Source organism: Harmonia axyridis, chromosome 2 (assembly GCF_914767665.1).
Source record: "Harmonia axyridis chromosome 2, icHarAxyr1.1, whole genome shotgun sequence".
Lineage (NCBI taxonomy): Eukaryota > Metazoa > Arthropoda > Insecta > Coleoptera > Coccinellidae > Harmonia > Harmonia axyridis.
This window is the reverse complement of record NC_059502.1, coordinates 2,372,094-2,398,383: the sequence shown is the minus strand read 5'-3', so window position 1 is coordinate 2,398,383 and position 26,290 is coordinate 2,372,094. Positions and strand designations below refer to the sequence as shown.

Sequence of the window (26,290 nt, the reverse complement as noted above, 5' to 3'; positions counted from 1 at the left end):
TCGATCGAATAATACCTGTTCAATCTATAGCTTACTAATAATATTTTCAATTCAATTCAGCTGAACGTTTTGCCACCGTTTACTCATAATCTTGCCGAACAAAAGACTCACTTCATTGTACTCCCTCCTCCCCTCTAACAACTGCAAATTGCGAAAGTTTTCTCAACTGCATAGACCCTTTGCGTATTCAACCGACGATGAAATAAACTTACACCTGGATGTGACATTTTAATAAAATCTGTTGAGTTTGATATACGTGAAGTTCAAGCATGGACGAAGTCAAGGAAAGCTATTTCCGGCATTTGTCCTTCTTGATGCTGCATTGATCCAGAGGAAGAACCTGAGTGAGTCATAGTTTCAAAAGAGAGTGTTACAGAATCACTTCGTGTTTTTTTCTCATTATTTATTATCACAAGTTGAGTCTCTTGAATCTTTGATATTTGAATAAAGTTACCAATGGCATCTCCTTACGTTTGATGTCACTAAAAAAAAACACTCTTTCAAACGATTTTCTAATATTAGTTGTATATCCAAATACATGCATATACACACATCGTCAAAAGTCTTGCACCCTTCTATCTAAACTCTATTCAAGTTTAGCAATTGCTGCTCAAGTTAAGCAATTACTGCTCAAGCAGAACAATTTCTCAGCTCAAGTTGAGCAATTACTGCTCAAGTTAAGCAATTGCTGTTCAAGCAAAGCAATTGCTTCGCTCAAGTTAAGAAATTCCTTCACAAGCAAAGCAATTGCTTATCAAGCAATGTTTGGTTTGTGTTGTTTGAACTGTCCGATGTTGTTTACTTTTGTGAAATTTACTTGTAATGTTGACTCATTTTGTTTAGGAAATGTGTCTACGAAACGTTGGCTAAGTTAGAAAAGTGTTTCTGACACCAAAAGTCCTATCAACCCTATCAAGTTATATAGGTACATTTATATCTGTAAAGTACGAGTTATGAAGAATAACGGAAGAAGAAAACTTTGTCGTCAACCTCATAGAACTCTGATCAGAAAACTAATTCAATGAAATTAGGTTGGAACACGATTTTAATTTGGTACAGAATTGATGAGAACCCTCCTTTCAGTTTCGACAGTATTGGATTTTTCGGTGTTATAATTCAGGGAAAGGACAATATTTTCCTATTATATTAGTTCCGTGATGCCGTTAGCGTTAGATGGTAAGCCCTTAAGAGAGATTTATTTAGTGCTTAATAGCGAATATGGGTATCTTCCATATCCTCAAAGAATTTATGACTCTCGTGTGCAAATTTAATGTTGATGGTCTCTATAAATTTCTATGATGGAAATAGATCCCAAGTATTATCACATGTTTGCAGTTTCTCATCGACTTTTCAATGATATTTTTCATCTGTTGCCTAGTTTGATTGGATCAATAAGTAGGAAAACACCTGAACTGTAATATTCCTCAAAACAATGGACTGAAAACTCGTATGTTTCATTAACATTTGTGAATATGGGAAAAGATAGAACTCTTGAGATTTTTCAGTTGGAAACATATTGCATTGGCACCAAAACTCATATATTGGAAACCATGAATAATAGTGGGTTCTAGTATGGTTGGATATCTTCTGAAACTTCAGTTATGTAAAAATTTTGGAAAAGACAAACCAAAGTAGCAGTCCGAACAGGACAACGATTACTCTCGATGTGATCACTGTGTGAGGGGATTACATTGCCACGGGACCACAAGATCTATTGTGCTGTCCTTCAGAGCTGCTGTCACTTCTACATCATCCATAGCTCCTCCTCCAGTTACAGAATTAAGTGACCTCCAGTATATAGTATAGCTTCAGGGAGGTAACATCCTCATTCCAACGAGTTTTTCATGGTGAACATATTTTGCATTGGTTTGCAATGGCTACACAATAGGTGATCAGTAGTTCATTTCTCCACCCCACAAAATCTACACTAGTCAGTTTTTGCTAAAGTGCTTTCTGAGTCAACAATGTCCTGTAAGGAAGCCAGTGAGGAGATGTAGCATGTTCTTAATGACTTGCAGATACGTTTTCGATATTGGACTTTTCAGACTGATTCATCCCTGCTGTGCACGTTTAAACTTCATTAACTATCAGATAACTCAATTCATTATTAATAATAAAAATATTCTACATCTCCCTGAATTTTTTTATTTGATCATCTTCAGCAGAAGCACCTTCGTAGTTGTCATAGTATGCAAGACCGCTATAGATTTAATTGAACAACGGCCCAGATGTCGCTCTACCATGTTCAGTCCCATTGTCCACCTCCATTATAACATGTTCTATAATCAGCCTTTCTCTGCAATACTATGACAAATAATGGTACGCCATTGTTTCAAGATTTATAGACGTCATTATCAATTCCACCTGAAACCTGCCGTTGCAGCTTGGCGATGCTTTATTTTTGGCAGTGTAATGATTCAATTATGTCAGACTAATGTGAGATAGTTAGCTCTTCGGTTTTGTTCTGATTTTGAGTGATATTATGTAGTCGAGTGTAGGTAATTTTCTTCATTCAAATAGAATCAGAATTCATTGGGGAGTGTGATTGCCTATAAAGTTTTGAAAGGCACCTTTGTCATTTGGATTTTGCCAAGTTTAGTATGGAAAGATGCAGTTGATGAAAAAGTCGATGATAAAATGTATCCTTAGCATTTTCATCCCATGGGTTCATCGAGAATTGATTATAGAAATACAATTTATCTCTAGTTTCAATTTGTCTGATAGTAGATAATTTCTCGACAGAAACGTTCCGAGTACCAACATAGAGGGTGTTTTTTTAGAGCTATAGAACTTTAAATTGCAATAAAACAACGATGGATCATTTGATTGACATGAATATTGTTAATCCGCAAGATAATCTTGTGGCATTACATTTTAAATATGATTTCTGGCATATGACCGCCACGGCTGGCTCGGATGCAGTCCAATCTGGACGTCCAATTTTCGATGACTTTTTCCAACATTTGTGGCCGTATATCGGCAATAACACGGCGAATGTTGTCTTCCAAATGGTCAAGGGTTTGTGGCTTATCCGCATAGATCAATGACTTTACATAGCCCCACAAAAATTAGTCAAGCGGTGTTAAATCACAAGATCTTGGAGGCCAATTCACAGGTCCTAAACGTAAAATTAGGCGGTCACCAAACGTGTCTTTCAATAAATCGATTGTGGCACGAGCTGTGTGACATGTTGCGCCGTCTTGTTGGAACCACAGCTCCTGGACATCATGGTTGTTCAATTCAGGAATGAAAAAGTTGCTAATCATGGCTCTTTACCGATCACCATTGACTGTAACGTTCTGGCCATCATCGTTTTTGAAGAAGTACGGACCAATGATTCCACTAGCCCATAAAGCGCACCAAACAGTCAGTTTTTCTGGATGTAAGGGTGTTTCGACACTTGAGGATTAGCTTCAATCCAAATGCGGCAGTTTTGTTTGTTGACGTAGCCATTCAACCAAAAGTGCGCTTCATTGCTAAACAAAATTCGCTTATGAAAATCGGAAACAACGGCATCCCATTTTGGGCCCATTCGACGAATCTACGCTTTACTTGATGATCGGTTGGCTTCAATTCTTGCACGAGTTGGATTTTGTAAGAACGCAAACCAAGATCCTTCCGCAAAATCTTCCATAAAGTGGATGGACACAGATCCAATTCCTGTGCTCGATGGCGGATGGACTCATTCGGGTCTTCCTCAATGCTACGCTCTACAGCAGCAATAGCTTCTTCAGTACGCACCGTACGGCGTCTCTGGGGATGCGAGTTATCAATAAGAGTAAACGTGGTGCGAAAACGTTCCATGGTTAATCGAATTAACTGCTCTGATGGACGATTCTGTCGACGATAAAATGGACGTAGTGCGCGATACGTATTTCGCACAGAACTATTATTTTCGAAATAAAATTGCACTATTTGCAAGCTTTGTTCAGGCGTAAGTCTACTCATAATGAATTGCCAAACCAAACTGAGAATAAATCACTTGACAGCTGTTAAATCGGTCGCCATCTTGAACAGTAATGCCAACTTAAAGTTATATACCTCGAAAAAAACACCCGTTATAATAATAAAATTTAACCAGGAAATCTGTGTGAAACTGAGATAACCTTTTTCTCAAAGAATTACAGATTTTGAAGAATCATTCATCAGAGAAATCCATTCGACTATTTCTGAACGAGTTAACAATAACTTCTGATTCGAAGTGGCCACTCTATAATTTCGAAAATTATATCCATCCAAGTGGATATTCATGTCGCCATTTCCATTCCCCGTTGAAAATATTTCGTCAGAATATGATTTGAGTTATGAAAGCCCAGTTGGAAAAATACAGCCGCAGAGATCGTTAATCAAGAATCCAATCGACTGAAAAAAATGTCGAACGTATCGACGTGAGCCCGTTAGCAATAACTGTTTTTCTAGGCTGAATTTTCAGAGATACGTTGTTTGAAAGCGCGGGGGGGATATTTATGGATTTTCAGCGTGACGTGACGCCTTTGTTATCGGAAAATATTGAAAATAAAATATACGCGTCATTTGCAGCGGATTGTCATTCGATTCCGAGGTATTGTTTATGTACAACTGGAATTTGGCATTTTACGGCCGAATGGAATGGGGTCGATTTGACGTTTAACGTGATTTTCTGGCCGAGCTTTTCGGGAATGAAAATGCATTTTTATTGGGAATATCATAAATGGGAATTTCATCATTTATTCGACAAAGTATACTTTGATGACGATGGAAAAAGCGTCCCGATTAAATTGATTGAAAATTTGACCTTTTAATATGTAGTGACTCTGTCTCCTCACAGATGGCACTATAGGTTTTCGCTCCACACTACTTCGGCCCCGGCAGATTTAAAGGGGTCGTTGCAACGCAACAGAATCACCTATTTAAGATGGTGTAAGAGGGTGCGTCTTAGGCAGAGATCGCTGAAGGGTCCACCAGCGATCTCGGGACGAAACAACACCACCGGAAGATGGCGTACCTCGAAACTTCGCTCGAGAACTACTCGTCAAACATAACTCAACCTTGATTCTTGAAAACATCATGAAGTTGTCGCTCCGCTGCGTTTGTCAATATTCCCTCTAAAATATCTCCAAACCGCCTTTAAAGAGCCGCCTGTATAATGAATGACACATGGCAGTTCAAACAAATTGAAACAGAATTCCCTATTACCTTCATTGAAAGAGTGATAAAATCAGTACCTAAGTATTTCGTAAAAAAAAAACAACACTACCTTCAATTTGGGACCAACCTGAGTCATTGCAATTTTTTATTGAACAAAAATCAACTCACAAGTGAAATAAGATGCAAATATGTTTCATCTTAAAATGAATAGATGCATTCTTTGAATATTGTGTAATCTAACTTATCAAAATCTTTCCCTTGTGTAAGCGTACAGTTTCTACAGAATGTGGAGAACTATTTTTGATATTTTGAAACAAAATATGAGAATGTGTCTGTTGTATATTTTATGAAAATGGTAAAATTACCATGCACCAGTATATGTTAAAATTGAGTACGCATAATGAATTTCAACAAAATCAGATAATAACTATATTGATTAAAGGAGACAATGAAGCTTTTCCCACTTCTGCTACACTCTGAAGTAACGATTCTCTTAGACTCTTTGGCCTTTTTATAATCTCAGAAAATTTCAATAATATTTGTAGGAATGAATATAGATTTTCATATGTTCAATCTGAACAATAAACTTTTCAATATTCTATTTCCTTCAACAGGCGCACTGGAGGGAGTTCATTTTAACGAGTTTTGATCAAGGTATGAAAAGTTTACATGGTTTCGAAATGGGTTGGAACTCCCCTAAGGCTTCTAGCTCAACGAACAAGTATGGTCGGAATACTGTTCGGTAGGTGCTGAAAGAACACCATACATTTTTTAAATCCAATGTCAACATCATTATCGGGCAGCTGATTAGAAATTCATTGATCCTTTTTCAGCTTCCGCTTAGCCTTAGCTAATTACGAGAAGCTACAGCTTTCATCGCAATACTGAAAGGTTTAAGGTATAAAGGGAAGACGAAAAATATTATAAAAGTGGAGAGAATGGAGTCATTTAGGGGCAGGTCTGAATTATATATTGATCAATTTTATGACTGACTAGGTTCTGTCTAGTGAAATGGTTGCTCAGTGAACAAACTTCTATTTCATATTTTTCAGGATATTGTTCATCATTGCTATTTTTGAATAATTTTTTGATGAGTTGATGATCCGTGTTCTTTTTTTTCCAGAATTTTATGCCTTGGCTTTGCAGAATCCTCCAGAGACGATTTCCACTTCTGAAAACAAATATTTATCTGATCAGAATCATCTAGTTTTTTTCGCGAACCCAAAAAATTCGTAGGGTTCTAAATAACAAGATGTTCAACACAAATATAGGGGGACATAAACACTTAACAGGAAGAAAGAATTAAAGTTTGCTGTTCTAATTTGAGAGATTTAGGGCTATAATGTAAGAATAGCACTTTTTATGCACCCTTCAAAAAAGTTTTCTGGATTGATAATATACTATTGGACAATAGCAATTAAAATATTACAATCATCGAATCTAGATGCATCCAATGAAAAAAAGTGCATACTAATGAATCATTGCATGATCTAGTACTGCCATGTATAACTTAAAAAATATTCACGGCAGTCTTTTTTGAGGAGAACCACTTGAACTTTTTGGGTTACCATAGCTACTTACTCTCTTCAGGCTTCAAACATTCATTGAGACAGTAAATAACTCTTCTATTAGAGTATGTTTTTCCATCTGAACCACAAGTAGGTGAGTAATCCAGTGTAATGGGACATGGTTTAGAATCCAGGCAATCTCGAATTTGTGGATCGCGCAATCTGTCATCTCCATCAATTTTTCCCTCAGATATCAGCGTTGATGTTGCCAGACACATTAACATAGCTGAATTATAAAGAATGGAAGTATGTATTAATGACTTGAACAAAAAGTGTGGTAATAATTGGAATTGTGAATGTGAATTTTGGGTTTTAGAAGCTGCAGGGAACCAAAATAGTGTCATGTTATTTTGATGATTGACATATTTCGAATATTTCCAAGGCCTAAGGTTGGAATTAGTGGATTTCTAGTGCGATATCATGATCATAACTCGATTTTGTTTATAATTTTTATTATTTGATACTGATACTTTGAATCCAAATAATAACGATCAAAATTAAAACTAGTGAATGAAAGTTTCATAGCTTTACACGATGAGATATGACTAAACTGAATATGTTTGATATATTCAACTCACAACATAGCATGAAGATAGTGGTTATCCTCGACATTTTGAATATACGATTCACCTTGGGAGATCGAAACTCTACAACAGAGTACTTGCTTATACTCGATTCTAATATATCTGGAAATCTATTCATTTTTTTTCCATTTGAATGCCTATCGGCTATGTTTGACCTCTAAATCGCAAATTGTGTAACTTGAAGATAACAAGCATTCTGCAGTTTGCAATTTTCTATCATAAGGAGTTAAGTACATTTTAACCTTTGCATTTTATTTTCAAAACAAGGTGGTACAATAAATCAAGAGCAAGTAAATTAAGAAGAAAATTTATTTTTTAACGTATAGATCTTACTCTTCTGTTCTTCTGAATATAAAATGACAAAGTTTTAGAGAAATGAATACATTAATTTATATGAAAATATGTGTACAATTTAGATAAAAACTCGAAGAAATCAACCACGACGATCATTCGGGCAATATCCATTGTAGTCCACCCTCACAGCTGAAAAATAGGAAAAATCAGTATTTCCTTAAAACTTGAAGGAAACTTCAACCTCTGCCACATCGTGCTGCGCAAGCCAAACTATCTGTATTTGGGTAGGTCTTTCCATCTGTACCACAGACTGGTTTTGAGTCATCAGTGTTGACCAAACAGGCAGTTCTGCATAATTCGAAATTTACATCGTCTGTGCCAACTGATCCACTGTGTGTTCCTATAACTTGAGCCTGACAAGCAAGGCTGACAAGGAAGATCACTAGGATCAGAAAATTTTTTAATGTTAATTAATTCATTCAACGACTCTTCAACAGCTAAGTCAATATTTTGAGGAAATTCAGTTCAGAAGTGTTCTTGTTTTCATAAATAATACTAACAATAATTAAGTTTTAGGTAGGTGTACCTAAAGGGTGTTTTTTTATAGCTATAGAACTTTAAATCGCAATAAAACAACGATGGATTATTCGATTGACATGAATTTTATTTATCCGCAAGATAATCTTGTGCCATTACATTTTGAATATAATTTCTGGCATATGACCGCCACGGCTGGCTCAGATGTAGTCCAATCTGGACGTCCAATTTTCGATGACTTTTTCCAACATTTGTGGCCTTATATCGGCAATAACACGGGGAATGATGTCTTCCAAATGGTCAAGGGTTTGTGGCTTATCCGCATAGACCAATGACTTTACATAGCCCCACAGAAAGTAATCTAGCGGTGTTGAATCACAAGATCTTGGAGGCCAATTCACAGGTCCAAAACGTGAAATTAGGCGGTCACCAAACGTGTCTTTCAATAAATCGATTGTGGCACGAGCAGTGTGACATGTTGCGCCGTCTTGTTGGAACCACAGCTCCTGGACATCATGGTTTTTCAATTCGGGAATGAAAAAGTTAGTAATCATGGCTCTATACGGATCACCATTGACTGTAACGTTCTGGCCATCATCGTTTTTGAAGAAGTACGAACCAATGATTCCACCAGCCCATAAAGCGCACCAAACAGTCAGTTTTTCTGGATGTAACGGTGTTTCAACATACACTTGAGGATAATCTTCACTCCAAATGCGGCAGTTTTGTTTGTTGACGTAGCCATTCAACCAGAAGTTCATCGCTAATGGACGTAGTGCGCGATACGTATTCCGCACAGAACCATTATATTCGAAATGAAATTACACTATTTGCAAGCGTTGTTCAGGCGTGAGTCTATTCACTATGAATTGCCAAACCAAACTGAGAATAAATCACTTGACAGCTGTTAAATCGGTCTCCATCTTGAACAGTAATGCGAACTTAAAGTTATGTACCTCGAAAAAAACACCCTATACTAACATAATTGTTTTGTATTCATGAGATTCAAATGAAATCATCAATGCAGTATCTATCAATAAGATAAAAATCCATACATAATTATTTTCAACGTTGTCATCCACTTATGAAAAGATCCAAAACAAAAGCCTACTCACCGTAAATAAGGAATAAAGCAAGTTTTGCCATTATACAAAAACTGAGTGTAGCGCACTTGAACTCGATGTATCCTAATGATAAAAACATTTTCGCAGGCCTTTTTTATAGTGCCATTTTCTTCGAGATGTCAATAAATTAATAGATTTCAATCTTCACAGCTGTAATTACATAATAACCTTTATTGTTTTCAGTGATTACCTGTGGCAGAAATAATCGTTTCGGAGAATCTCTGTGGTCATTTTTTAATCATATGAATTCATAATAGTTTAACGTACCAGCCAGATCATCAGTATTTAAACCTTTTGACACATTCCTCGGATAAGTTGGTACATATTGCAATGAGTATAAGTTTTTTCTAAATATATATCTTAACGAATACCATAAAAACAATTTCAATAAAGTAAAAAAGCGATGACAAGAGTAAAGCTCTCATTTTTATTTCAGGAACTACAAATATACTTTGATTTTTGAGCAATGTACCAAGGATAATATACCCCTTCAATCGATTAATGTTAGAATATAAATCTTTATGCATATAAGTGTCATTTTGTGTACATCAGCTTGAAAATTAGTTTCTCTCATTGGCAGGTACATCATTTGGACAAAATCCTTCGTGGGCAATTTGTAAACCTGAAAAATAAGTTGAAACATTCGTTAGAATTGTTCTCAATGATATTTGAATAATGAAGTAGATATTAAATTCGATATTATATCAACATTCGAATTGAAATGGTTTATCTACGATTAATAAAATTGATTTTCAATTTATAATAGAAGGATTTTGTTCTTACTTTCTCCGTATGGTTTCAAACATTGGTCAACACATTTGACTCTGCCTTTGTTAGCATAGCTCTTTCCATCAGAACCACAGACAACCAAGAGAGATCTGATTGTTGGGCAGGACTCTACACAGCTTTTTATTCTGGTATCGCTAAATGCACGATCGTCTCCGCTGAGGATGCCATTATTAGAGTAAATGGGGTCTTTTGCAAAGGCCACCACAATCAATGCCACTAAAAAATAATCGAGAATGTGTTAAAACTTCAATAAAAGTGGATAACTAAAACAAAGTAGAGGTGTATAATGCAGGTATTGATTTCAGATTGTAACTCCGTGATTTTCTAATAGAGGGCACGCTTAAATATTATCACAGGACAACTCGTCAAATGCTCAACTTATCAATTTCTATTATATGCCATTTTTGGACTGTATTGGTAACTTTCTAATGTGTTTTAATGAACTATTGGAAAGCAAAAATTTTGAATAAATGTGAAAAAAACTTACCCAAGCAGAAAGCAAATGTTGTTTTATACATCTTCTTTAATTAGCAGAGTCAATCTGAATGCTCGATGTTTATAGCACCGTTAGATAACTCTTTTTTTTATCTTCGAACTTCAACTTGTGGCCCTTGAGTTATCTTATCATTTTGAAGTATATTTTATTGTAGATACAAAATATTCCATACGAAGAATGTACCGGGTTTTGCACCATAATTTGACCCCCCCTTTTACTTGGTTACAAGAAGAGGTACAGAAAAATGTTTTCTACAAAAGTTTTATAAAATCAACTAGTGTTTTATAATATGATTTCACAAAACAAAATATATACAGAGTGGACAACATATTGATTGCAACTTCATTTTTTCAAATGGAACACCCTGTATATTTTTCTATATTTGACTAGCTCTTTTTCCCCTGATTTTGAATATATAACATATGTTTGGTCTATCTCTCTCATTCTGAGTACCACAGAGTTTTAAATGTTAAGAACCACCTAGCATGCTCAGTAATCAGTTTTCAAGTGGAAGGCTGCGATAACTCAAAATGTCGTTTTTGGAGGTCCAATTCATAGTGAAAAACGTATGTCATATATCGTGAAGAACGAGATAACTCAAAAAAGGGCATTTTGAATTATCGCAGCCTTCCACTTCAGAACTGATTACTTAGCTTGACAAGTGTTCTTAAAATTTGAAACTCTGTGGTACTCAGAATAAGAGAAATAGGCCAAACATATGTTATATATTCGAAATCAGGGGAAAAAGAGCGACCAAAATCTCAAACAACAGCTGGCAAGGTTATGGCATCCCTAATTTTGGACGTGCATGGTAAATACATCAACACTGAATATAACATTATATTATTGGATCGATTGAGTGCAGAAATCAATAGAATCCAACTTCTATGCAAAAAAAAGGAAGCAATGATCATATGACTAAATAACTGAACAATGTCAATTCAAAGGAGTATTTTAATATCAAATTGAAAGTAAACTATAATAATTGGGTGAAAAATTCTCAAATCCTTCTTTATTTTCGAATCTCATTTTTCGTCTGAAATCTCTATTTCTGTAAGCTTCAATCTCCTTCAGAGTTTGCTGATAGGGACAGCCTGTGGAGCATCATCTTTACAATACCAGTTGGACACAATTGTTATTTCTGAAAAAAATCACATGATTAATCTATATGTTGAAAAAAAAAACTGAATTTCCTACGTTCGTTTGGCTTCAAGCAGTTATTCAGACAGTCGATTGTTCTTGAGTTCACGTATGTTCTACCATCAGAAGCGCATTTTGGTTTGAAATCGAAAGTGATGGCACAGTTTATGGACTGCAGACATTTAGCAATTTCAGGTTGGTTCAATCGATCCGCTCCACTGATCCTGCCCTGCGTTTGTGATTGTGGAACTGCTGATACCATGCAAGCCATCAAAGCTAGAAAATGGAGATGCTAATATAGATTGTGATTACTGATTTGGTGTGATTCCTTTATTACTATTCATATTCATTAACCTGAATCGATCTAATAACAAGATAAAATTAATAAAAATTCTGGATAGATGCTTAATTGATTTTAAATTTAATTTTTATTTCAAAATAATGAGAATAGATTTTGAGAAGTACAAAATCACCATTGAAGGTAACATTGTCGGAGTTTTGAAAAAAAAAAGTGTTAAATATGTTATTGAAATATTCATATTGTACATGAATATCTGGAATACTCACCAATACATACAAAAATCAAAGGAATTCTAGACATCTTGGATATTTGTTCGAGTATCTCTTATTCCTCAATGAAAAAATTAACACTACTTGTTGATAAGTTTGAGTAGAATCCCATTATATATACACCAAGGCATCTTATAGTCTCTTATTTGGATTCATATCATTCACATTTGACCTTCAAATTGAAGATTATGTAAATCACAATACTAGTTCTGAACAATACATAAATTACTTTTTATTGGATTGAAGTCATCAATCGGTTTTTTTGCTACCGGTTCATTCACCTCTCCTTGAATATAATTTTTTTTCGTTCACAAATTATTGTCTGAATTTTTGTCATAAGATGTTTTTGAGTCTCAGATTGCTCTATGTTTCTCAGAAGACGAAGTTAAATATCGTTTTTAGTGAATTTCGAATGTGTCCATTTCGATTCTTTAATATAACAATTTGATAACTGAGATAGGTTCAAACCAAACTAGAGTTGAAGAGTTTGGATATGTTCGTTCTAATTGTGACGTCAAAAGCTTAGAATCACTTTGAATGTCACGTAAAATGTATATTTTCAGATTTATGCATATTATTCTTCATATCAAAAACTTTCGATCCTGACTATTGTTTTCTTATATTTCTTTTAGCAAAGAAAACGTTTGATGATTTTCTTAGAGAAGTAAGTATGTAAAAACTCAAGTTTTATTGAAGGTCTTTTTAATAATGAACAGACTGCCGATTATGTAACATTAGAAATTATAACTCAAATATCAAGATAATTTGCACAAATATTAGTAATAATTATATCTATATAAATTCATTCAATTTTTTTTAAATATTCAGTCTCTGATAATATCTTTCTCACAATATCCTGGTTTGGCGATAGTGACTCCTGAAAAAAAAAAAAGAAAAGTTGAATTATTATGAAATTTCGAAAGTTTGCTCGTTTACTCACTTTCTTCTGGTTTCAAACAATTGTTCAAGCATTCCATTGATCCCCTATTGGGATAAGTTCTTTCATCAGAACCACACATAGGAGTTAAATCCATTGTTACAATACATGGTTTTTCTCGCAAGCATTTGGCAATTTCTGGTTCACTCATTCTTTCACCTCCACTGATTTTTCCCCTTATATAAGGAACTGACCTTGCAAGACTCATTGCAAAAACTGTAACATTAAAAAATTTGCACACCTATATTATCAAATTTTGTGTTGTGGTGGATTCAACAAAAGTTATAACTTGTAAGCTTTTTCAGTTTCATATTGATACCGTGTCACCACTTCAAATAATATCTCTACGTTTTAAATTCAACGTGAAAACTCAACCTGAATAATTTAATAAATTACAAAAAAGAAAAAAGATCTGGCTCACCACAAACGACGAGTATGATGATGGTTTTTGACATTGTGTTGATCTATGTAGTAATCGATTCGTGTCTTAAAAGAACTATCCACTGCTGCTGTTTATTTATGAAAAGTTCTTAGCTTTATTTATTCGATCATTTATCTTACAGAACTGGCGAACTTTTGACCCCAATTATTGACCAGATTTGTTTTGAAAATCATATCTTCTGCATATAATTCATCGATGTTCATTAGGAGAACCCACAATATAAAAAAATGATGTAATATGTCTTATATCCTTGAATTCGAACAGATCAAGTTGGCTGTTTTTCAAAAATATGCTTAAAGATAGTATACAATGGAAATGAATTTAACAAGGACTCCAATAATTATTAATCATATCATGTGATCAATTATTTTCTGGAATGCATAATATTTTATACTTCTTTTTATTGTTCGATATTTTTCATTCCAACATTTTTAATTCTCTATGAGAACGTAGTTTTCTCTCTGATTTTTCGATTCTTTTCAGATAACATGAAATATTTCCGGTTACATTTTCGTTGATTGATTTTAAAACTTTGAAAACATTCCAAAATATCTTTTCTGAGTCCTTCCCATATTCTTTTCATTGTATCACTTTGAAGTTTCAAAGTCAAATTGTTTAGATGTTCAAAAAAAAAACACTTAGGGGTAGTATTCTATGTAATGCTTCAAAATGGAGATGAAGGCATAGCAAATGGTGAAATAAGTACTTCAAATGTATATATTTGGATGAGAACTCAAGAGGACCACAATGTGACTGAATTTAGCTGAATATGGTGGAAGTTCTTTCTTCAAGGCGGAGAGTTAAATACGTGGACTCAATATTTGATGAATAATTATCGCGCATAGTCGGAATGGAAAACATTATATTGATATATTTATTTATATGAAAGTTGTTTTCTTATTCATATTAATTTTATTTAAAAAACTTACAATGACTAGTTACTTTACAAAATAAAATAATTGGTGAAATTGCTGAATTCAATCCCTGAAGCTCTTAGGGAGATTTTTCCTACAGAATCCATCAGAAGCTACTTGAACACCTGAAAAAATAAAAAGTGAAAATTACTTTCACATAAATTTTCGTTAATGTGATGAAAAAATATTTATTCGATATATATCACGTATAAAGTGAGAAGAAATGGAAAGAAATTAAGCAAAACTTACTGTGACCACATCGATTGTGACATTCTAAGATTCCAGGATTTGGATAACTTTGTCCATCAGTTCCACAAACTGGTCTTAGATGTCTGTTGAATTCGCACGCATCTGTACATTGCTGGAAAGCTGTTTTGGGTTTCTTAGTAGCAGATTTCCTCTGAGCGGGAAGAGCAGTGGCAACAGCCAATATTAAAGCTACAAAATACGAAAAAGAAATCATTTTCCACATACGACATCATTGTAGGTAATCAGATTCAAAAATATTTTCACTCGAATAAAAATAATTGCTCAGTTATCTAACATATCGATCTTATGCAGATTTTGAACAGAAAGCTAATTATCAAAAAGGTGTTTCATATGATTAACATGACGAACATGTAAATAAATTATGATTCAATTCAAAATATGCACAAATATTCGATTTTCTACAAGAAAATTCGTAAACTCACCAAAGAGGAATATCAATGAGAACTTCATTTCACTGGATTAAATGTATATCAACAACTTAACAGAATAGACTGACTGTTCAGGGTTCGTATTTGAGTTTATGTGGCCAAGGAATTATATACTACTGAATATTCAATTCTTGGTATTGGCATTGTATGGCACCTTTATTGACCTCTAGAGTCATTATCATTCCAAATATGACGATTCTGGTTTACTGTTTATAGCATTTGATGTGATTCCTCGATTGTAAATAAACAAAAAATGGTTTTCCCGAGAAATTGATAATTTGGAGTGATTAATTTCCTGGAGAAAGTTTCTTCCTCTATGGTTCTTCAATAATACTAAGAAGTGATTTACATGAAGATTAATGAGTTAAACAGAATGGAACAATACCGCTCTGTTGAATATTGATATTTCAGTGATATATCGATCTGATTTTTCAGTGATAGATTCTAAAGGGTGTTTTTTTAGAGCTATAGAACTTTAAATTTCAATAAAAGAACGATGTATTATTCGATTGACATGAATTTCATTTATCCGCAAAATAATCTTGTGGCGTTACATTTTAAATATGATTTCTGGCATATGACCACGGCTGGCTCGGATGTAGTCCAATCTGGACGTTCAATTTTCGATGACTTTTTCCAACATTTATGGCCGTATATCGGCAATAACACGGCGAATGTTGTCTTCCAAATGGTCAAGGGTTTATGGCTTATCCGCATAAACCAATGACCATACATACCCCCACAGAAAGTAGTCTAGCGGTGTTAAATCACAAGATCTTGGAGGCCAATTCACAGGTCCAAAACGTGAAATTAGGCGGTCACCAAACGTGTCTTTCAATAAATCGATTGTGGCACGAGCTGTGTGACATGTTGCGCCGTCTTGTTGAAACCATAGCTCTGGACATCATGGTTGTTCAATTCAGGAATGAAAAAGTTAATAATCATGGCTCTATACCAATCACCATTGACTGTAACGTTCTGGCCATCATCGTTTTTGAAGAAGTACGGACCAATGATTCCGCCAGCCCATAAAGCGTCAGTTTTTCTGGATGTCACGGTGTTTCGACATACACTTGAGGATTAGCTTCACTCCAAATGCGGCAGTTTTGTTTGTTGGCGTAGCCATTCAACTAGAAGTGCATTTCATCGCTAAACAAAATAAAATGGACGTAGTGCGCGATACGTATTCCGCACAGAACCATTATTTTGGAAATAAAATTGCACTATTTGCAAGCGTTGTTCAGGCGTGAGTCTATTCATGATGAATTGCCAAACCAAACTGAGAATAAATCACTTTACAGCTGTTAAATCGGTCGCCATCTTGAACAGTAATGCCAATCAGGCAAGATGAAGACTTAAAACCTAAATATGATTTAGATAAAAGCTCGATCTATAATTAACGTTTGTGTTTGAGGGGGCTGCGAGCAATATTTTATGAAATATAACGATTATTGTGTAGAGATTCAATTTTCACGGAGTTTTTTTCAAAATTTCTAGTGCAAAACTTGGCCTACTTCAGAATTTTTCTGTTGGAGCCACGTGGAAAATGAATGTTCATCAACCCTCCATAAACGATTCAAGGCGTGATTTGTGAAGTTATCGAGAACATACAGCAGCAAATGTACTAGTTGTTCATGGAAATTGCCATGAGAAGAATATGGTGCTGCAACCGTAGCCATGGTGGCCATTTGGCTAATACCGTTTTTCATCATTAATGGTATACTCGTTTTTTTTCCAAGATCGAAACGAAAACTATTATTGGTAAAACCCTTTACGTGTATAATTTCTGAATAAATCAAAGAGAACACGTCTTTGGATGTCTCTTCAATGTGGGAAATTCAGTTTCTGGAAAGCTCAAAATATCCGTCACAGCATCCAGGCACCCCTTTCGACTGACTACGTCTAGTCTTCCCGGAAATAACCATTTTATTCATCAAGCCATTGATTTAGGATATTCGAAATTAGGGACACAAGACAACAGCTTTCTGAATTCATTCATTTTCAAAACAGCACCCTCTGCAACACCTTCCTAATAAACTACCCCACTTAAACAACCCTCCAACACACATAAGCGCTAACATTTGTTTCAATCCCTTCAGAAAAAGCGAAGGAAATAATATGTCTCCTACATCGAACAATAACACACCATCCCCTTGTAACTCCCCCAAACGGGGAAGAACACTAAGAACCCCCTTTCATCACGGACATGCTGCATTTTACCTCCTTTCTTACCCTACCTGCAAACTCATCACTACGTCACCGAAGGGACCCATTCAGCCTCCCTTGCAAATCATCCCCCTTTCTCTCATTATGCCATTAATGCGGAGATGCTCTCCATCCTCCTTCTTACCCTCCCATCTCCGCATTATGCTCCCCCTGATTAATGTTACATGAGCTATAATTAATAATTAAATCTGTTCGGCACATGTCAACCGAATAAAATTAATTTGTCTGGACAACTGGGGAGTTGAACCCCTGACTTCAATGCTGGTTTGGGGGTTGATTGATTTAAGTTTTGATTGCGGGCTTAGGTCATCCTGAGGGGCGTATGTAGCATGTCCAGTGACCTGAACAGTTGGCTGGCTACGATGAAGAGTTATGGGGTCCGATGGACATTATTCACGTCATAATTATGCAGGTTGATGATGCTCGCTACATTACCTTGTCACGTTCTGGAGGCGCATTTTGCTGAATGTTGGTTTGGTGTTATTTTGCTCCGATTCGTTTGTGAGTGATGGATTCGGATGTTTTGGGTCTTTTGAAGGGTGGTTATTATTGTATTCTAGTAGTATAGTTAGCAGAAACTACGAAATATATATTCAAAGAGTAAAAACACAGTATAATACTCCTCTTGAGAATCTGAGAATATCATAATAGTGCTAAGTGGTAATGACAATAAAAGTGCCTTCATTTGCAAAAAAACATAATACATAATGAAATGAGGGAGTCGTCTAGCTTAAGCTACTCCACCCAACTCCCAAATAATGAATTCAAGAAAATACCAACAGAAAAAGAAGCAAGAAACAACAACCATGAAGTAACAATGCTAATAAATGTGAAATCATCTAAAACAATTCATCTGTTCATCTGTAGCTCACAGAGGCTACCTCACATAAAATTGAATGAATATTCATCTACCTTCACTGTCTTTCAAGTGAATGAGCTCTTAAACATGGCTGAACCTAATCTAGGCAATATAATCTTTTTTTCATGTCTTAGGAAACATCGCGTCTAAAAAAACTTTTTCCTCAAATAGGGAGGAATGGAAGAACGCAAAATTCTCTGTACCGTTATGATCACCCAAAGCTGAAAAATAATCTTGACCTTGGCCAATTAAAATCAGAGGAATATGAAATCGAAGAAGTGGGTGAAAACTCACGATATTGCTTTTCTCAATCTCATTGGATCATTACTATCATACAAACAACTTCTATAAGCCAGGTTTATATTGATGTAATTAGTAGAAGAGCTCACTAGCATACTTTTTCCTGAAAAACTCTACTATGTTCTGGTTATGATAAAATGAGCTCATTTTGGTAGACTAACTGTGTTCACTAGAGATGATGTACCATGGACACGATGCTCCTTAGGAAGACCTCCAAAGAGATGGATAGATTCGTGGTCTTCAATATCTCAGGAGATCTGAGAGTTGGAAAATACAGGCCTATTATTATTATTATTTGAACTGGGGTCGTTGTGGCTCAGTAAGCCTTCCGAGAACTACGTAGATCTTTTGTTCTCTACCCTACTCATTCAAGGAAACCCAAAGAGATCGTCAAGGGCTTTGATAAAACTGACAACCTTCTTAGGGGCCTTGGCCGTTACCTCTCGGGTATCCAGCACTGGCTTCGCCATATGAATGGTTCTTAGGCCAGTCAGCTCTGGACACTTGCATACCAGGTGTTCAGCTGTTTCTGCTTCTGGTCCACAGAGCCTGCAAATCCAATCTGCTGACTTTTCCATACGGTATAAATGATGTCTGTGCCCTGTCAGCAGTCCCACCATCACCCGAAGCTTAGCTTGTAACAGATTCAAGAGTTTTCTGGCTAGGTAGGTGAAATCATCATGAATTTCTTGGCCTGAGTAAATCCAGGAGTGTTCGTCCAGTAGGTCATCCTGTTATTTAAATCCCATTGCTGGACCGCTGCCTCATATTGGTCGTTTCCTAGTTCGCAGAAAGGCTCAGGACCAACAGGTGTTAACCTTGATACACTTCTTGCAAGTTCATCGGCTTTCTCGTTTCCTTCAACACCACAGTGTCCTGGTACCCTTAGTTAAACATATACTGGCCTAAGGCCTACAAGACGTGGAAGAAGAAGAACTGTATTTACATTTGCTAGTAATTCGGAGAGATACTTCGAAAGCTAAAGCACACAGGCAGCTAGAAAGACACACTATCCTATGCTTAAACCATAGTCTTTGTGGACAATGGTATAGTCAACAAAAAAACCAGTATAGTACAGTAAGATTGTAAAAGGAGGGGTGGAACTATAGCACTTTGCTCTCTCCAGCACTATCTGTAGAACTCTCCTCTCTCTAGCACAACCTGTTTGTATTATTCTAATAGGGACACATTAAGCACTCTGACACTGAACTATTCAACTAATTATACCAAATATAAATCAGGCTTTATACTACATCAATCCGAAATTTCACCCCTCCTCTCTGCCATTTCCCCTTCCATTCCTTGTCGACCTAGCGCCCCCTAGTGATCCGATTTCAACTTCCGACTTTAATGGGACCGAAACGATGAAGCAACGATAATTGATCGAGGAATTATTTGGGGAGCGACATTCCGTATCAGTTTCAGGCCGGCTGGGAGGCCGTTTCTTGAGTCCGAAGGCAACGGGGCGTCGGCTATTATCCCGAGGCGTCTCTCCAGCCGTCGGTATCTCCATTAGACAGTCTCAATTTAGCATGGTAAACAAATGAAAGTTCGCCCGCGGTTGTTAGCGCTACAAATGATGTTGACAATTATAAGTTTGGAGGATGGCCGAGGAAGTTTGAGGGGTTTCGATTGCTGCGATTACCAGCGCCGGAATGGCATGGAAGAGACTGATGGTTGACGTTAGTTTGGGATTAGGGCGAGTGAAGAATGTTCGGTGGTTTGGGTTTGAAGGGGTTATGTTTGACCTTTGAGCGTTCAAGGTTGAATTTGGAAGTTTCTGAGTTTGATATGATAATGTGAAGCGTGTGGGATGGTAGATTGGAGATGACCGCAAACTTAGCATTAGTTGAGGGAAAAATAATAACAAAAACAGTTTCAATCGTTTGATGATTTTTTGGTCTCCCTGTACTCACGTAAACACAATGAAACAAAGCTGGATACCACGTACTGTGGCGTTGATATCAATATATTTCATAATTCAATTATGAATTGATAGTTCTGAAGATCATAAATAAACTCACGCCTGAACAACGCTTGCAAATAGTGCAATTTTATTTCGAAAATAATGGTTTTGTGCGGAATACGTATCGCGCACTACGTCCATTAGCGAAGAAGTGCACTACTGGTTAAATGGCTACGTCAACAAACAAAACTGCCGCATTTGGAGGAAGCTCAGTCAGAAAAACTGACTGTTTGGTAAGCTTTATGGGCTGGTGGAATTATTGGTCCGTACTTCTTCAAAAACGATGATGGCCAGAACGTTATAGTCAATGGTGATCGGTATAGAGCCATGATTACTAACTTTTTCATTCCTGAATTGAACAACCATGATGTCCAGGAGCTGTGGTTCCAACAAGACGGCGCAACATGTCACACAGCTCGTGCCACAATCGATTTATTGAAAGACTCGTTTGGTGCCTAATTTCACGTTTCGGACTTGTGAATTGGCCTCCAAGATCTTATGATTTAACACCGCTAGACTTCTTTCTGTGGGACTATGTAAAGTCATTGGTCTATGCGGATAAACCACAAACCCTTGACCATTTGGAAGACAACATTCGCCGTGTTATTGCCGATATACGGCCACAAATGTTGGAAAAAGTCATCGAAAATGGGATGTCCGAGCCAGCCGTGGCGGTCATATGCCAGAAATTTAGAATGTAATGCCACAAGATTATCTTGCGGATAAATAAAATTCATCTCAATCGAATAATCCATCGTTGTTTAATTGCAATTTAAAGTTCTATACCTCTAAGACAAACACCCTTTAGAGTATAGAAGGTACAAAGTTGATTTCTCTAAGAATAATAGTTTTATTTTCACATACATTTCTGGTATCTTTACATACTCACTTCAAGCATTTGATCTCACAAATTTTCTCAGTTAAATTGACCAACTCCATATTCCAAAATCAGTTACAAAGTATCTCCAACTATTATTTCAACCCCTGGAAGTTTGGTGGTTTCGATCACTACGTTTACGCATAAGGCAAATGGCGTGAAAGAGATTGATGGCCGATTGGCAGAAACGGGGCCAGATGAGGCATGATTAGATACGCAACTTCGGTTCAGCAGCCTCGTGCTGGGCTGATGGGTTTCAGAGAGGTCTGGGGTAGCTTTTGACGGTCGGAGTGTTAATCGATGACATCCTGTTACGCTTCCACGATTTTGGGTGGATTTGGGTCATTAAATTCATCATGACTTCACTTCTGGGTTTCTACCAAGCTTGTTCCATGGAACAAGCAACAATATTTTATCAGAGAGCAAGTGAATATGTTCAAGGGATGAATTCCGCTGATATATTGTCAGCTTACGTTTTCTGACGATATTTTTCAAGTCTCAATTTTACCTCTTAAGAATGTTGCATCAATTAGTACAATGTAGTACTCTTCAGCACAATCAAGTTCGGAAGAGTTTTTCACGACAAATGAGACAAAGTAGTACCATATAAGATTCTTCAGTACTATCAAGTTACAATTCAATCATGAGAGTCATTGTCACCTCTCAAGATGGTAAATTATCCATCAATTCCATTTCTGAACAATACAATGATTGGAGAGATTCTATGAAATTTGTAATCAGACGATTTTCTGAAATAATCCCTTTCTGAATGGATTAAATCCTCGTTTCAACACCTCCACATCGTTCGAAATATGTGAATCTCATCTCGAAAATAAGCTACACCAATTTTCTGGATGTAATCAAGTTCCTTACTCAATTTTTCATCCACATGGAAGTCGTTTCAGATATCCCAGTCCTCAGTTCAAACCCTGAACTGCGGTTCACCAGCTTAATTCTTATTATATATTCAACAATTTGGCAATTTCCCAAAACTCCGTAATTTGCAACTTTCCACTTGGAATACCTGAAAATTTACTTCATTTGAAATCCAACGAAGAGGACAAAATAATTTTTAAGGATATTTTATTCATGAAACGCTTCAATTCGATGGCTGAGCAATTTAGGAAAAACTGATGGTTCCTTATTTCACTTTGATTATATTTGGTCATGTTTTCATAATGAATTTGTTAAGAGAGTATCTGAAGTGTGTTTTTTTTTAGAGCTATAGAACTTTGAATTGCAATAAAACAACGATGGATTATTCGATTGACATAAATTTTATTTATCCGCAAGATAATCTTGTGGCATTACATTTTAAATATGATTTCTGGCATATGACCGCCACGGCTGGCTCGGATGTAGTCCAATCTAGACCAATGACTTCACATAGCCCCACAGAAAGTAGTCTAGCAGTGTTGAATCACAAGATCTTGGAGGCCAATTCACAGGTCCAAAACGTGAAATTAGGCGGTCACCAAACGTGTCTTTCAATAAATCGATTGTGGCGCGAGCTGTGTTACATGTTGCGCCGTCTTGTTGGAACCACAACTCCTGGACATCATGGTTGTTCAATTTAGGAATGAAAAAGTTAGTAATCATGGCTCTATACCGATCGCCATTGACTGTAACATTCCGGCCAATCGTTTTTGAAGAAGTACTGACCAATGATTCCACCAGCCCATAAAGTGCACCAAACAGTCAATTTTTCTGGATATAACGGTGTTTCGACAAACACTTGAGGATTAGCTTCACTCCAAATGCGGCAGTTTTGTTTGTTGACGTAGCCATTCAACCAGAAGTGCGCTTCATCGCTAAACAAAATAACATGGACGTAGTGTGCGATACGTATTTCGCACAGAACCATTATTTTCGAAATGAAATTGCACTATTTGCAATCGTTGTTTAGGCGTGAGTCATGATGAATTGCCAAACCAAACTGAGAATAAATCACTTGACAGATGTTAAATCGGTTTCCATCTGGAACAGTAATGCCAATTTAAAGTTATATACCTCGAAAAAAAACACCCGTTAGTAGTACCCAAAATTTTGGTCGACTAAACAATTCATTGATTGAAGTTTGAAACTCATAAGTTCTTATCGGAATTCAATTCAGGCCTTTCATATGAAGGGAAATTCTATACTTCATACGATTTAGGAGGAATAAAATCTCCTTTTCATGTCTTCAACATTCAACGAAATTACGATCTCTAAACCGCACCTAGCAAGTTTCCCAGTGTAATGGGAGACACAGATAGTTAAGACAAGTAGCATGCAGCATCAGTAATTGAAACGTTCAAAACCCAGGTTCGTGGACAAATGAACAACGTTAACTCTTGAAGAACAAGAATGGTGGTAGATGGTTACACTCGCAAACATTTCGAATAATGGCGACATCCTTTCTTGATTGTGAGCAATAAGAGCCTTATGGGTGCCATTACTGACGCTGAATGAAATTTATATGCAGTTTCAGTTGATTTTGTAGAGATTTAGTACTGACGTTTATGTTACGGAAGGATTCTGAGCAGTTTTAGTTGAACGGATGGTTGGTTGCAGGCTTTTAGAGTTTTTAGAACCAGGATATTGCTGTGTTAGAAACGTAGTGTGTTGAGGTAGTATGAAATATGCTCTATTTATTCAATATTAATAGAACAGAAGGAATATTTGTTGACAGAAAGTATTTGATGTCAACATTTGCTATGAAATCAGACTTCTATAAAGTTTCCTTCCTAGTGGAAGGATGATCATCTTAGGATCTCAATTATAACAAAATAGGTCGATATAATTTCAGTATAAGTTTCGCAATTTTATGGAGTATATCGACTATTTTTTTGTTTATGGGTAGTTTTGTTGTGAAAAACTTGTTGACAGTGATGGGTGACGTGAATTGAGTGATCATAAGGGAGATGTTGGTCGTTTCATCCACCAAGATGTTGTAATTTATCGCTTTTGGATGTTTTTTGTGATCATGCGAAGGATCTTGTTTATGCTGATAACCCTCAGACTATTGAAGATCAGAAAACCAACATCCATCGAGTTGTTGGTGAGATATTACCTGAAATGTACCGGCAAGTAACCTCACATCATATTGAAATAAAAATTTGATCGATATTGTAAATGAAAATGTGTTTATCTACTCCTATTGAATTATATCTTCATTATTCAACTACTTTTGAGCAGTTAATGGTATCTTTTAACAAACAACGTGAGTTATAATACCTCACGACTATAACTTACTAAAATTAATCGGAAAAGATGGCTCTATGCTTCTATTCGGTTGGCGGAAAGGGAACATTCCATTATTGTTATTGAGGGGAGGAAGGTCACTTTGACAATTTTGACGTTTATTGGTAAATATCAAGGTGTTCAATAAAGTTCTTTCTCTATCTTGAATTTTAGTATTCATTTTTATAGTCGTAGATAAAGTATTGTATTGAACTTGTGGTAATAGTCATAACTCACTTGATGAATTACAGCACTCGCCTGCGGCTCGTGCTGCAAACTTCATCTGCGTGAGTTATGACCTACATTACCGCTCGTTGAAAAATATAAAATTATTCACGAAATGGATAACCTTTTGCAATACAGTCTACCTCTTCTGAGCATTCTGCGATTGCCTGGAGATGCTATTATGTTCCAGACCCATAAAAGTCTTCATTCATAGCCTTCTAATCCCATAACAAGATATACCAGCATCCGTTATGGGCTTTTCATAATCATCCGAGAAAATTGAGAATCTTATCGATCTAATTGCATGGAAAAGTCATTATTCAAAAGAGACGATCGTTCGTGCTAAGGAATAGAACCTGATAATTACTTGCCAAATGAACCGCAAATTTCCCTCAGGACTCTCGAACTCTGAAACATTATCTATATCCCGTACAAACATACCGATGAGTCGGCTGAGCTGGAAGATAAACCCAATTTCGAGTAAGCCCCTATTGGACTTCTAGATTGTTTCTTTCTGCATGGCAGGATACTGGGATTCGTGGATAATGTCGATATTGTATTGGCTTAATTACCGTTGTTGCACCTTGGAGATTATGCATGTGGCTTTTGAATGAGGCAAACAAGCCTATATTTGAGAGGAGATAAACGAGTTGGTTGCTTCTACTTTGGGGAATAGAAATTTATTAAGGAATCTTCAAGTTACATTTCGACTGATACAAAAGAAAGCTTGTAGACCAACTTATAACGGGAATTTTTTTTCGAGGTATATAACTTTAAGTTGGCATTACTATTCAAGATCGCGACCGATTTAACAGCTGTCAAGTGATTTATTCTCAGTTTGGTTTGGCAATTCATCATGAATGGACTCACTCCTGAACAACGCTTGCAAATAATGCAATTTTATTTCGAAAATAATGGTTCTGTGCGGAATAAGTATTGCGCACTACGTCCATTAGCGATGAAGCGCACTTCTGGTTGAATGGCTACGTCAACGAACAAAACTGCCACATTTGGAGTGAAGCTAATCCTCAAGTGTATGTCGAAACGCCGTTACATCCAGAAAAACTGACTGTTTGGGTCGCTTTATGGGCTGGTGGAATCATTGGTCCGTACTTCTTCAAAAACGATGATGTCCAGGAGCTGTGGTTCCAACAAGACGGCGCAACATGTCACTCAGCTCGTGCCACAATCGATTTATTGAAAGACACGTTTGATGACCGCCTAATTTCACGTTTTGGACCTGTGAATTGGCCACCAAGATCTTGTTATTTAATACCGCTAGACTACTTTCTGTAGGGCTATGCGGATAAGCCACAAACCCTTGACCATTTGGAAGACAACATTCGCCATGTTATTGCCGATATACGGCCACAAATGTTGGAAAAAGTCATAGAA

The 26,290-nt window shown here is 36.3% G+C and overlaps 5 protein-coding genes across 6 annotated transcripts; all 5 read right to left on the bottom strand.

Annotated features, from left to right (window-relative positions):
* Nucleotides 1-6,146: 6,146 nt before the first annotated feature.
* Nucleotides 6,147-9,306, bottom strand: LOC123672771. Of its 2 annotated transcripts, none has more exons than XM_045607050.1 (3): nt 9,226-9,306; nt 6,709-6,921; nt 6,147-6,298 (listed from the first exon to the last, which is right to left on the bottom strand). In XM_045607050.1, the coding sequence occupies exons 1-3, from the start codon at nt 9,254-9,256 to the stop codon at nt 6,255-6,257; spliced, it is 288 nt and encodes a 95-aa protein (XP_045463006.1). In that variant the 5' UTR covers nt 9,257-9,306; the 3' UTR covers nt 6,147-6,254. The 2 variants fall into 2 exon arrangements, with proteins under 2 accessions (XP_045463006.1, XP_045463005.1); XM_045607049.1 differs by lacking the exon at nt 9,226-9,306 and adding an exon at nt 7,274-7,433.
* Nucleotides 9,307-9,638: 332 nt separating this feature from the next.
* LOC123672773 lies at nt 9,639-10,668 on the bottom strand. The gene is made up of 3 exons (XM_045607052.1): nt 10,511-10,668; nt 10,018-10,239; nt 9,639-9,856 (listed from the first exon to the last, which is right to left on the bottom strand). Exons 1-3 carry the CDS (start codon nt 10,539-10,541, stop codon nt 9,795-9,797), a joined length of 315 nt encoding a protein of 104 aa, XP_045463008.1. The 5' UTR covers nt 10,542-10,668; the 3' UTR covers nt 9,639-9,794.
* A 787-nt stretch (nt 10,669-11,455) lies between these two features.
* Nucleotides 11,456-12,386, bottom strand: LOC123672772. The gene is made up of 3 exons (XM_045607051.1): nt 12,227-12,386; nt 11,717-11,935; nt 11,456-11,660 (listed from the first exon to the last, which is right to left on the bottom strand). Exons 1-3 carry the CDS (start codon nt 12,258-12,260, stop codon nt 11,590-11,592), a joined length of 324 nt encoding a protein of 107 aa, XP_045463007.1. The 5' UTR covers nt 12,261-12,386; the 3' UTR covers nt 11,456-11,589.
* Nucleotides 12,387-13,048: 662 nt separating this feature from the next.
* LOC123672774 lies at nt 13,049-13,742 on the bottom strand. Its single transcript, XM_045607053.1, has 3 exons — nt 13,588-13,742; nt 13,170-13,382; nt 13,049-13,106 (listed from the first exon to the last, which is right to left on the bottom strand). The coding sequence occupies exons 1-3, from the start codon at nt 13,619-13,621 to the stop codon at nt 13,054-13,056; spliced, it is 300 nt and encodes a 99-aa protein (XP_045463009.1). The 5' UTR covers nt 13,622-13,742; the 3' UTR covers nt 13,049-13,053.
* Nucleotides 13,743-14,500: 758 nt separating this feature from the next.
* On the bottom strand, nt 14,501-15,375 carry LOC123672775 (ovomucoid-like). Its single transcript, XM_045607054.1, has 3 exons — nt 15,215-15,375; nt 14,772-14,960; nt 14,501-14,647 (listed from the first exon to the last, which is right to left on the bottom strand). Exons 1-3 carry the CDS (start codon nt 15,240-15,242, stop codon nt 14,586-14,588), a joined length of 279 nt encoding a protein of 92 aa, XP_045463010.1. The 5' UTR covers nt 15,243-15,375; the 3' UTR covers nt 14,501-14,585.
* Between the last annotated feature and the right edge of the window lie 10,915 nt (nt 15,376-26,290).

What these genes read in the sequence shown, in the direction of transcription:
- LOC123672771 (XM_045607049.1), bottom strand. Translation starts at nt 7,397, where the DNA reads ATGAATAGATTTCCAGATATATTAGAATCGAGTATAAGCAAGTACTCT. An exon ending in CACTATCTTCATGCTATGTT is followed by an intron (nt 6,922 to 7,273) that starts GTGAGTTGAATA and finishes TTTATAATTCAG; the next exon opens with CTATGTTAATGTGTCTGGCA. An exon ending in ATGTTTGAAGCCTGAAGAGA is followed by an intron (nt 6,299 to 6,708) that starts GTAAGTAGCTAT and finishes ATTTGTTTTCAG; the next exon opens with AAGTGGAAATCGTCTCTGGA.
- LOC123672773 (XM_045607052.1), bottom strand. Translation starts at nt 10,541, where the DNA reads ATGTATAAAACAACATTTGCTTTCTGCTTGG. An exon ending in AACATTTGCTTTCTGCTTGG is followed by an intron (nt 10,240 to 10,510) that starts GTAAGTTTTTTT and finishes ATTATTTTTTAG; the next exon opens with TGGCATTGATTGTGGTGGCC. An exon ending in TTTGAAACCATACGGAGAAA is followed by an intron (nt 9,857 to 10,017) that starts GTAAGAACAAAA and finishes CTTATTTTTCAG; the next exon opens with GTTTACAAATTGCCCACGAA.
- LOC123672772 (XM_045607051.1), bottom strand. Translation starts at nt 12,260, where the DNA reads ATGTCTAGAATTCCTTTGATTTTTGTATGTATTG. An exon ending in TTTGATTTTTGTATGTATTG is followed by an intron (nt 11,936 to 12,226) that starts GTGAGTATTCCA and finishes TCCATTTTCTAG; the next exon opens with CTTTGATGGCTTGCATGGTA. An exon ending in CTGCTTGAAGCCAAACGAAC is followed by an intron (nt 11,661 to 11,716) that starts GTAGGAAATTCA and finishes GATTTTTTTCAG; the next exon opens with AAATAACAATTGTGTCCAAC.
- LOC123672774 (XM_045607053.1), bottom strand. Translation starts at nt 13,621, where the DNA reads ATGTCAAAAACCATCATCATACTCGTCGTTTGTG. An exon ending in CATCATACTCGTCGTTTGTG is followed by an intron (nt 13,383 to 13,587) that starts GTGAGCCAGATC and finishes TTAATGTTACAG; the next exon opens with TTTTTGCAATGAGTCTTGCA. An exon ending in TTGTTTGAAACCAGAAGAAA is followed by an intron (nt 13,107 to 13,169) that starts GTGAGTAAACGA and finishes TTTTTTTTTCAG; the next exon opens with GAGTCACTATCGCCAAACCA.
- LOC123672775 (XM_045607054.1), bottom strand. Translation starts at nt 15,242, where the DNA reads ATGAAGTTCTCATTGATATTCCTCTTTG. An exon ending in CTCATTGATATTCCTCTTTG is followed by an intron (nt 14,961 to 15,214) that starts GTGAGTTTACGA and finishes CGTATTTTGTAG; the next exon opens with CTTTAATATTGGCTGTTGCC. An exon ending in TCACAATCGATGTGGTCACA is followed by an intron (nt 14,648 to 14,771) that starts GTAAGTTTTGCT and finishes TTATTTTTTCAG; the next exon opens with GTGTTCAAGTAGCTTCTGAT.